Raw genomic sequence first — 12,333 nt, forward strand, 5'->3', positions numbered from 1 at the left:
CAGAGAGCTTTGATCGCTTTTCAGTCGAAGCCCGTTCGATCGGGACTACCAAGAACATAAATGTTAAGACTTTTCAGGGAATAAGGGGAAGTTCAATAGGATTTAAGTAACCTTTAGATCTCGTTTGGTTCGCAGAATAGGCCCCTGGAATGAAATGACTATTCATTCCTATGTTTGGTAGGGATCTATTCTTTAGAATAGTTATTCCCATCCTTACGAAGATGAATACTTATTCTTCTAAAAAAATGGAAGTATAGCTATTTCAATAGGAATAAACTATATTTTTCAGAAAAAACTATTTTTTATTTTCTTTCAATTTTTTTTTTTTTGAAAAAAGAAAAAAAAAAAGAAGAAAACAAGAAGAAAAAAAGAAACCCCAACCACATATGGCATACTACCCCCAGAGCATTTTGGGGGTGGCCGGCCACCGTTGGAGACCACTCCGGGGGTGGTTGCGGCCACCCTCGGCTATTTCATGACTAGTTTTCAAATGTTTTATTTTTTAATATATATATATATATATATATATATATATATATATATATATATATATTAATGTGAGGTTTATTTTAGTAATTTTAATTGGATTCCAATTAAAGTATATGAGTTGTTACCAAAGTAAAGATTTTTGGTAATAATTATTTCATTTTCCAATGAAATATCCATTCTGCAAACCAAACGAGACCTTAAGATTTTTTTGTATTGTGATTTGGTAATTCATATTATTATACATGGTACTGAATTGCTTGAACATCTCGTAGGCAAGGCATTTTGAAGGGGTGAAAAATGTAATGGGTCTAATACGTTAGTGAGCCCTCAGCTTAATAGGATTGGTGGGCTTTTCTTATAATATGTCAGATTTAATGGGCCTTCAACTCTGCAATTCTGATGGCAATTCTGTTAAGGTATTGGACTTTGTTATATAAGTCAGTTCAAAAGTTAAGTAGAGTTGTATAGTTGTATAAATTCATGTAGGAAAATCAGTGAAAATATGCTGCTACGTACCATCTTTAGTCCTCCCAAGTAGTAACAGTATTGCTGCTACCATTTCCAGCTCTTTTATTGCATACCGCAACCAAAATAGCAATCTTTATAACGATGACTATTGCAAAGTGTCTGAACTCAATGAGAACCACCCGGCTGCATGTTCAGAACTAGTTGTAATAATAAGAATAACTCAACAAAGAAACTACAAAGCTGGAAATGATGCTCAAATTATTTGTGGATGACAGTCATCATTCAGTTAAATTCTGACCGGTACTTAAATTTTAATAATTTTTTTTTTTTTTTTTTTTTTTTTTTTTTTTTTTTTTTTTTTTTTTAAAAATAGAGGTATTTTGAAAATTTTATTAAGATTTAATAGCAAATCCTAATGGAGAACCTGTAATTGAGATGTTTGAAAATTTGGATATTCTAATTTGAGACGTTTTGAAGTTTAGTATCCTTAAGTCAAATACGCCGATAGTTCGATACCCTTAAGAGAAGTTATTCCTAAATTGTTTAAAATTTCTAACGTTATTTGAGTATTACAACGACGCTATTGTAAAAAACCTAATAATATTTATGCAGTACAATGACGCTTTTGTAGGCTGGGGACTACACCTCATGAAGCGTAGGTCACTAGTTCAAATTCTCACTTTCCCTCTTGTGTGGACATGTAAAAAAATAAAATAAAAAAATGATTGAATATAATATATTTTTCTGAGATATTCTATTACACTTTCCTTAAATTCAATTGTAATTTAGACGCTATATCAACGTAATTTAAATTCTAATAATTAGAATTAACAAAAATTAAGAATAAAAAAATCATACCTAAATTTTATTATTATTCTAAATATTTCATTTTTTTAATAAAAGTAGTCAAAATATAGGGCCACGTGAGTGGCTTGTGAAATTCAACTTATTAAGTCCCTCACGCAACACTTCCGTTGTAACATCAGTTTTAAAACCTTATCAATCCTCTTAACTACAACTAATTTTATACGTTCACGCTACCATCACCGATAAGTAAACCGCGCGGTCCCTACGCGGTTTCAAGCAATACCCATAATGGTCAAGGGATCACAAGTCAACGCATAAGACCCCACGGCTCTGCTATTTAGAAGTTCTCTTCTTTTTTATAACTCTTTTTTTTTTTTGTTTTTTTTGTTTTTTTTGTCTTGACCGTATAAACTCGTATAATTTTATTTTTATAAAAAAAAAAATTTGTATTATTTTAATTTTATAATAAGAACATCTTAAATAAAAGAGAATTATCTTTTTAATATAATGATATAACTTAAATTATTGTTGTGAGTTTAATTTTATAAATTTGTATGTACATGAGCATGTTTGTGAGCATGTTTGTGAGCATGAGTGTGTATGAATGCTCATAATTTGTGTATGTGCATAATGAATCTATATACATAAATATAAACTTGAGATTATATTATTTAAAATTCAGGTTAATTTATTTAATGAACTCAAATGATAAAATTTTAACAATATTTAATTAATTAGATTAGTATGGATGACTAAACCCAATTTCTAACCCAGTTTGTAGAGAGAGAAGCTCCCGACTTTCTAGAGAGAGAGAGGCGTCTTTGGCTGTTTGTGGTGGGGGAGGGGGGCTTCACGCCTCCCTCCTCCTTTGGTTTCTTTGGTTTTTTGAGTGTTTGTTTTAGTCTCCCACCCTTTAGGGGTGTGGAAGTTTTGTCTCCTCGGTGTTGATCCGGAGGAGTTTATTTGTTTTGTCTAGTTTTAGTTTGTGGTGGCAAGAGAGTTCTCTGTGGAGGATGTCAGAGGGGCGTGGTTGATCTCCGTGTGTTCGACGGCGGAGTTTCAGTGGTATCGCTTTTCTTATGGTCGGATTTTGGTGGCTAGATCTACGTTTCTCCGTCGTCTTCTGGTGAACACGCACCTTCTAGCCTCTTTCGCCGTCAATCTCCGGTGCTTCTGCCGCTCTTCACGGCCGTGGGGTTTCTCGGTGGTCGGTGCGTGGGCTTCACGCGCCAGTGCTTTCTTTCTGATTTGGGCGCGCGTGGGGCTTCAATCCGTGTGTTTTTTCGGCATGTATGGTGGGGCTAGTGGTGATCGGAGGTTTTTCGGTGTTTGGGGGTTGAGGGGATGCTCTGGCGCCGGCGCGTGTGTTACACGCGCCGCCACTGACTGTGGCTCTCCCGGAAGACAGATTCCCCTTTGAGCTCTCCTGTGTTTTAATTTAGTTATGGGTTTCTCTGACAGTTTGCATTGTGCGTGTACTAATTCAATCTTTGGCTTTTGCCCAGTTTGTGTGACCGACTCCTTGTTCAAGTAAAGGTGTATGTCAACGCAGAGGCACCATTCTGTTGGTTGGATTTTTTTAGTTGCAACTGTCTGTATTTATTTGAGTCTGACTCAAATTGCTTGTACACCTCGGGTGGATGATTGCTGGAATGTATGTAGTCTGAAATGTTTGTTGTAATGGTTGATTATATCAATGAAAGTTCAACTTTCCTTCAAAAAAAAAAAAAAAAAAAAAATTAGATTAGTATGAATTTACAAAAAATGTAAACAATCATAATATTTACTTTATATAAGAAATGAATAGTTAATTGAGCAGCTCATAATAAGATCGAGCTCGACTCGTATTCGAAATAAAATTAAAAGAGTCAAGCTTGAACATAATATCTAGCTCGGTGATAAGTTCGAGCTCAACTCGTGTTCGAAGTAAAATTAAATGAGCCAATCTTAAACATTCAATACTCGACTTAACTCGACTCAGTTCGAATACAGCCCTATGTACATATATCACCCATTCTCCCATTTCTTTTTTTCAAATTCTTAGCTCTTTGTGTGCTATAGAGTTTCCGAAGGTGCTTTTGGTATTGTCGATCTGTTCTCCATTTCCTGACTAATGTTTGCCGCACTTGCTTTTGTTGGGGACATCATTGTGGGTGTAACGCTCCGCGTTTTGCAAAAAGGTGCAAGTGAAAATTTTAATTTTTACATGATATTACAATATCGTCAAAGTTAAGAATTGGCAGCGAGATATTTTTTTTTTCTTAACTAGGAACATAACACTACAGAGCTGACCAAATTACCTCTAAACATTTATTAAAAGTCATTAGTTTCTTAATGCTAAATACATTAAAAGCATGTGTCACAGATAACACATAAACATACATGAAAATTCTACTGAAACATACACTCCACAGAAATACAATACAAATATAAGTGTCCACAGAAATACAATACAAATATAAGTGTTTACGAAGAAATATAACTGGCTAAATAAACGTTAGCCTTAACTACAAAGAAATTCTTCTTTCCAAAAGTTGCTGATTTCGGTTTGGCCAAACTCTGTAACAGGGAAAATACTCATATCACTATGACAGGAGGAAGGGGGACTCCTGGTTACGCTGCACCAGAAATATGGATGCCATTTCCCATAACCCACAAGTGTGGTGTTTATAGCTTTGGGATGTTATTATTTGAAATCATAGGTAGAAGAAGGAACCTAGACAGCCGTCTTTCAGAGAGCCAGGAATGGTTCCCAATGTGGATCTGGAAAACGTTTGAAGATGGAGAACTAGGAGATCAATTGACCATAGTTTGTGGAGTGGAGGAGAATCATAGAGAAACGGCAGAGAGAATGGTTAAAGTTGCTCTCTTGTGTGTTCAACATAAGCCTGCATCCAGGCCTGTGATGAGTGCTGTTGTGAAGATGTTGGAAGGAGCAGTAGAAATTCCAACACCTTTAAGTCCATTCCAGCACATGTTGGATGTTGCTCCTTTCCCTAATGCATCTTCCAATCCATTACAGACTGATAGCACATTTGATTCAGAATATTCATCTCAAACAGTTACAGGATCTGGCTTTGTACGTGCTACTCCTGCGATGAGGAAATATGAGATTGAAATAGCCTCTTGCTAGGTGGCTAATGAAGAGTCTGTGTGTGTGCGTGTTCTAAATTTCATTTATGATGTTACGTGCCTACAATCCTATGAAGGAAGGAGTTGTTGAAGAAGATAGCTTGGCTGGAGGGAGTTTCATGACAGAAGGAAGTATGGTGACAAAAGTTGTCCTGCAGTAGCACGACACTCTTTATTTACAAATAAGAGACATGTTGTCTCAGCAAGTCTCTTAGTAATTTACTAGTCCTTTGTATTACTTTTTTTTTTTTGAAGGGGTCCTTTGTATTACTTGAAACTGTGTATTGCGTTTCATCTATAGTTCTACCATGTAATCATCTATATGATAAGGAAATTTATTAATAAAGATATAGGCGAAGTTATTTATCCAACTCTTATAGTTGATTGGGAGGCTGGAGTACCTCGAATACCTTTGTTCATTATAGGTAAATTAAGGAAACTAGATCTTGCCACCTACCACTTTTTCAAACCTGATATCCATTCCCAAACACAAGCCGGTAACAACTTGTTATTAGAGCCAGGTTTCGACACGACGGACCTATTGGTTGGAGCATCTAGAGAAGGAGATGGGTTCATTGATCCCTGGCCATTAGCCGATGGAGGAAAGAATTCTCAAACGAATGGAGAAGATGATGGCTGGCATCCACAACTAATTGGTGCATCTAATTGCAGGAGACTCTTCGGGTGAAGCAATCTCAGTAATAGTGTTAGGATCAGTAAATTAGTCACCCATGATGAGCTGTCCGGAAAGTCATCAGGGTCAGAGAAAGGGTACTCGGGGTTCTCCACAAGAGGAATCTCAGTACTGCAATGCATTGATCATTTTTGGGATCCACTTTGATCTCATGGCCCTGAACAAAAGTGGTCAAAGACACGGGGGAACTGGTGAAACCAGAGATATTGCTATAGAGTTGTCGATCGAGTTCTACATATGCAGTAATGGGATTAAGTAGTGCTAAATACTCTCATTTACGGGCTTTTAAATATCAGGAATGAGTTTAAATTAAGGATCAGTAAAGTCATTGAGTTTTACCCCCGCTCAACAAGCACCCTACGCTTCTCAAAGCACTCAAAGTAAGCTTTTTTCTCGTTTGGGTTGCAGAACTTCGATCTTCTCTATATAGGAGAGCATCTTGATCAGTTGCAACCTGGAAACCACAGGTTGGAGTAGAAGTACCGAAAGAATTAAAAACAGTGAATATTACAAATAAGAAAGAAAAAAAAAAAACCAGTATTCCAAAATGATTTTGATGAGTATCTGGCTCTGGCAACAAAATTTAACCACCAACTGAAAACAAATCACAAATTCCAATTTAAGGGCTAATAATTTAAATCTAGTTTCTATAGTTTAAGATTAGCGCTATAGAAGACCAACAGTGCAAGGATGATCAACAATATACCAAGTCAAAAAAAGTCTTATCCTTCATTGATGTGCATACATCAATGGTGCCTCTCAAAGTAAAACTTAAGGAGATTAGAAAATGCTAGTGTGATGGCCAAAGCTTCATTTGTGGTAACTGAAGTTGACAACTGAAAATTTCAGGGCAAGTTTGGGACAACTTTATATAGAACCCGTACCAGAACACAATCTAACAACAAAAAAATTAACAGTTTTAATCTGGAAGGCACCTTCGGCTTCCACAATTAACATAAGAACAACCTTGAGCTTTGCATTAAGACCTTTTGACTTTTGGCTTCACAATCAACTATAGGAAGACCTTATGTCTTATTATTTAATTTGGAAGACATCTTTAGCTTCTATAGTTAAAATAGGACAACCTTCTGGCTTCATTTTTAACTTAGGAAGACCTTCTAGCTTCCCAGTTTTATTATCTTTTGTTCTTATTGATCAACAGTATGTAATAACATGTCTCTCTAAAAACCATTATTTTGTATTCATAATCATCCTTTTTCATTTCGCAAATCATTTTAATTCATGTGAAACGTATAATTATGTTTTTCATAAAGTACTCGGTTCGCAAATCATTTCAACACGTGAAAAATACTTGAAAAGATATAACTATGTTATTCACAAAATACTCGGCTCATGTAGTTGTAATAGTGAAAAACTTTATCAAATACTTTAATAAGAAAATTAATATCATTTCTCAGTAAGTAGTTACACTTATCACTTCCCAGACTGCCTAAAAGTTCTTATTGTCTTAAAAACTCATTGCACTTTATTGCACCCACGGGCAACAGTATATTAGTCTAATATTAATTTAAAAAAGCTAAGATCTAGATCATTGATTATTTTCTTTATATTGTCTAAAAATAGACAACATAACGACATATATCTAAAATGTTATAATGTCATTTGGACATCATAACGACTATGTAACTTTACCAATAAAGCATTTTTACACGGGTATTACTATGCATTAGTAAACATTTATCTAAAATGTCTAACATTATTTGGGTATTATAACGACACTATTGTAAAATACCTAATAATATCTAGATAGCATAACAAAGCTTTTGGGTATGTGTTGGAGAAATAATTAACACCAAAGACATGTGGACCTAAGGTAGTATCGGGGGTCGAGCCCATCGGGTTGGCCCAGCCAGATCAGACCCAAGTACAAGACCATTCGTTATCTCCAAAAAGACAGATCTTCAGAATATATCAAAATAAGCTTTTATCCCATCAAATATGGGATAAGGTACCTAATAGAATGACATTAGTTAAATGGGTAGTGTCCTATTCAGTTTGGACTCTACTACCCAATTTGAATTCTATGAAGATAAGACTCAAGACTACGTGATTTAGGACTCAGACTCCTAATCAGAAAGATAAGATTCAAGACTATGTGATCTAGGACTCAGACTCCTAATTAAATTATGCTCCAAGCACTCTAGCAGTTTTATAACTGTGAACTGTGAGCCTATAAATAAGACTACTACGCCAGGTATTAAAAAACAAGCACATTCTCCGAGCTTTAGAAATTACTGATATTCTCCAGAAAATTAGTTTGAACTGACTTAGGCATCGGAGTGGGGGCCCGGTCGGTACCCCATAGTCCGACGAGCCGTTTATTATTTTGCAGATTACGAGGAGAGCGAAGATTAAGGAAGGCAACGAATCACAAGGCAACATGTCACCGTACCGGAAACTGTACCAACAGTATGTTTGGCAAGCGACTTGCCTAAAAAGAATGATTAAATATAATATATTTCCCTGAGATATTCAATTACACTTTTCTTATATTCGATCACAATTTAGACATTCACTATATCGACATAATTTAAATTCTAATAACTAGAATTGACAAAAATTAAGGATAAAAGAAATATACCTACCAACCCCATCCAAACTTTATTATTATTCTAAATATTTCTCATTTTTTTCCTTGTTGCACTCTAGTGAGAGTGAGAGAGTGAGAGAGCAAATTTTTGAATGAAAAAATGCTGCAATCACTACAAAAATTTTTTTAATTTTTTTTCCTTTTCTTTTTAAAAGCCAGATCTCTATCTCTCGTCTCTCCTCTTTTCTTATTTTTTTTCAACACTCTTGTCTCTCCCCAGCTCCCACGTACATCTCTCCCCATTTGTCATCAAAAAAATGGCTCACTTTGTTTGTATTTTTCTCAACAGATCGACGACGACTCACCCCATCCGGACGCACGATGGTGATTTTTGGTACTTTTGTTAATATTTTTTGGTCCTTTTTGTTAGTCGATCTGTTTAATTGGTTTCTTTTGGTGTTTTCGATCTACTCATTATTGGCCAAATGGATCTTTTTGAAGTGGGTATTTGGTGTTTTCTGCTCATTCTCGGCCAAATGGGTATTTTTGAAGTGGGTATTTTTCGTTGATTGGTGGCGTGGGTATTCTCGCCGGATCTCGACGACGAGTTGGACGAAGATCCGGCGTGGATCTCGCCGGATACACCGGCCCTTTTTCCAGATCTTGCCGGATCACTGGATCTCGACGACGTACACCGGCCCTTTCTCCGTATACCGTATACAGTATACAATATTAGAAAGAAAAAAAAATGAAGAAGAAAAGAATAGATCTGTTCTTTTCTTATATTTTTTTTTTTAAAAAAAACAAATCCTGATTTTGGCGACGTAGGTAAGGAATAGGTGGCTAAAAATATATAACTTTCCATTTTTTTTTTTAAAAAAAATTTGTCATGTTCACAGTAATAAACGTGGCTAGTTAGCCACGTGTATTTCTGTGCACGTGGCACAGTGGCCACGTTTATTACTATACACGTGGCGAATTGTACAATTCGCTACTACCGGATCTACCACGCTCCTAACACGTGGCGAACTGTAAGTGGCTAATTACATGTTTTTTTGTAGTGACTGGTCCGGCCTATGAAAGCTAATTAAGCGGTGAAAAACAATTCTGGAATTCACATGCATTTGCCAAATGTAGGCGTGACCAAATTAATCCACCAGAATGTTTTAGAACATGCAGAACTACAACACTTTGGAGCGATGGAACAACCATTGGAATATACTTGAACAAGCTACAGTACGTGCACAAGAAGTAGATGCGAAGTAAAACTTTCTAGAATTCATTGGAAAGTCCGAATCACACTATAAAAGAAAGCAATTAAACTTTCACTATAAATCTGTACTTATTTATTTATTTATTTTTATATATGTATATTTTTCAGAAAATATTTTTTCGCCGAAAATATTTTTCGGTGTTTGGCGCGTACAGAAAATCAAAAATATATTTTATATTTTCATTCAATCATATTAACTTATAAAAATCAATTTTTATTTAGAACATGTAAATATTAATGTAAAATAATATAAAAATTACCGGTGACAAGATTTAGTCATTAACTGGCAGGATTTCGGCTACTTTCACCGGATTCCGGCTACTATAGCCAAAATCCAAATAGTTTTCGTCGGAATCTGAGTTGGCCGAATTTCGGCAAAAGTGACAAGAATCTGGCATTTGTGCCGGAATCTGAACTTGATTATTATTATTACTAGCTCATAACCCGCGCAATGCGTGAGATTATTAATTATAATTTAATTTTAAAACTTAAAAAACATTTCCATTGCACATAGAACATTGCATAAATATATAAATCATATAAAATTTTACTATCAAAAGAACCATAATTTTACTTTTAATCGATATAAATTAAAACATTTAAAAGATTCATAGATGTGCAGTTTAAAATGGAAAGAAGTGTAAAACAAAAACAAAATAGCAAGAGAAAAATCTGGATTATGATTATCAAAGCATTAATAGTAAGATTAATAGTAGGAATCTTTGATATTGTTAGTGTGATACCTATTATGTTTCAATAGAGCAAACTAAACATTTTTTTAATGAATACAAAATAAAACAAAATTTTTCATTTAACATTTAATGCAATCAATTAAATCATCTCACATATTGTCGGTGTGAAACATATTATATTTCAATTCTATATAATTCTGAACAATCAAAAAAGTAAATGAATGAAAAAAAAAATGATGGGTTCACGCCACGTGTCACAATTGTAGGCTAACTCTAAGTTAGAACTCGGCTTTTGTGTACAAAGTGTGTGCAATAAATATTACTCTAAATTAAAACATGTTAAAATCTTTGTTCCCATAGGTGTAGTTTAGAATGAAAATAAGTACGAAGAAACATAGCAAGAAGAAAACCATAATTTTAATTATCAAAGCATAAAATAGAAAATTAGCATGAATTTTTTATATTGTCAGTGTAATATCTATTATATTTCAATCCAATATAATTTTGAACATTTGAAAAAGCAAATGAATAAAAAAAAAATAATGGGTTCACGCCACGTGTCACAATTTTAGGCCAACTCTAAGTTAGAACTCGACTTTTATATATATGATGAGGAAAAATTTTTAATTTTAGATTTTTTTAAATAATTCTCATCACTTAATGTTGCACCCATGATCTTTTCATTGAAGCACAAAAAATAGCAAGAAGGAAATCATGATTTTGATTATCAAAGCATAAAATAGAAAATTGGCAGGAATTTTTTTATATTATTGGTGTAATACCTATTATATTTAATCCTATATAATTCTGAACATTTAAAAAAGCAAATGAATGAAGAAAAAAAATGCTGGATTCAAGCCACGTGTCACAATTCTAAGTTAGAACTCGTCATTTATATATATGATAAAGAAAAGTTTTTAATTTTAGATTTTTTTAAAAAATTCTCACCACTTAATGCAACACCCATGATCTTTTCATTAAAGCACAATATATTTGTTAAAATAATGACAAAACCGGTTCAACTTTTAAAATTCACCGATTTTTACTTAAAAGACTGGTTTAGTGTTTAAAAATGATGGGTTCGTGCCACGTGTCACAATTCTAGGCCAACTCTAAGTTAGAATTCAGCTTATATATATATATATATATATATATATATATATATATATATATATATATATATATATATATATATATGATGATAAGGAAAAGTTTTTAATCTTAGATTTTTTTAAAAAATTCTCACCACTTAATGTTACACCCATGATCTTTTCATTAAAGCATAATAAATTTATTACAATAATGACAAAATCGGTTCAACTTTTAAAATTCACCGATTTTTTACTTAAAAGATCAGTTCAATATTTAAAAATGATGGGTTCATATCACGTGTCACAATTCTAGACTAACTCTAATAGTATATGATTATTATTATTATTATTATTATTATTAGTATGCATATGTCGATGCCGTGTGTGCTAAAGCACCTCACAAATCCAATTAAACTTTAACTATAAATCTGGACTTTTTTTTTTTTTTTTTTTATTATTATTATTATTTATTTTTATGCATATGTTGTTGCCGTGTGTGCTAAAGCACCTCACAAATCCAATTAAACTTTAACTATAAATCTGGACTTTTTTTTTTTTAATTATTTTGAAGGGAACTATAAATCTGGACTTGATTATTATTATTATTATTATTATTTATTTTTATGCATATGTCGTTGCCCTCACAAATTCTTCTCTCAATAACTTAACTTATGGTCGTTTGGGTGTTCGATTTTTGAAATTAAAATTGAATTTTTATGTAGTTTGCGAATTTCAAGAAAAAGAAAATGTGTTTGGATGATGTGTAAAATTTAAATTCTTTTTGAAATTGTATTTGGGTGTTGAATTTTTGAGATTAAAAAGTAGTATTTCTTAATGGTAGGAAATGATTTAAAATGATTGGAGGTATGAAAAATTATGTATAATGATCGGTGTTATTAAAAGTAGCGTGGAATAATGATTAAAATAAAAATTATTAATTATAAAAAAATATTAAAACTATTATTTAATTTAAATAATTATTATTTGTGTTTAGTGGGTGTACTGTGTTGAAGGACATGTGGGACCCACGAGAAATCACGGCAGGTTTTGAAAAATGGCTGAATTCTAGGTTTTTTTTCCAGAATGAATTCGGATTGGATTCAAACACCCGGTTGGAAGAAAAAAACCCGAAGAGA

At 33.4% G+C, this 12,333-nt stretch overlaps 1 protein-coding gene across 1 annotated transcript; it reads left to right on the forward strand.

Moving 5' to 3' along the window:
* The first annotated feature begins 3,877 nt into the window (after positions 1-3,877).
* LOC133863314 (LEAF RUST 10 DISEASE-RESISTANCE LOCUS RECEPTOR-LIKE PROTEIN KINASE-like 2.3) lies at positions 3,878-5,131 on the forward strand. The gene is made up of 2 exons (XM_062299261.1): positions 3,878-3,944; positions 4,266-5,131. The coding sequence occupies exons 1-2, from the start codon at positions 3,878-3,880 to the stop codon at positions 4,895-4,897; spliced, it is 699 nt and encodes a 232-aa protein (XP_062155245.1). The 3' UTR covers positions 4,898-5,131.
* Positions 5,132-12,333: the final 7,202 nt, after the last annotated feature.

The sequence above is a fragment of the Alnus glutinosa genome, chromosome 3, assembly GCF_958979055.1.
Source record: "Alnus glutinosa chromosome 3, dhAlnGlut1.1, whole genome shotgun sequence".
NCBI lineage: Eukaryota > Viridiplantae > Streptophyta > Magnoliopsida > Fagales > Betulaceae > Alnus > Alnus glutinosa.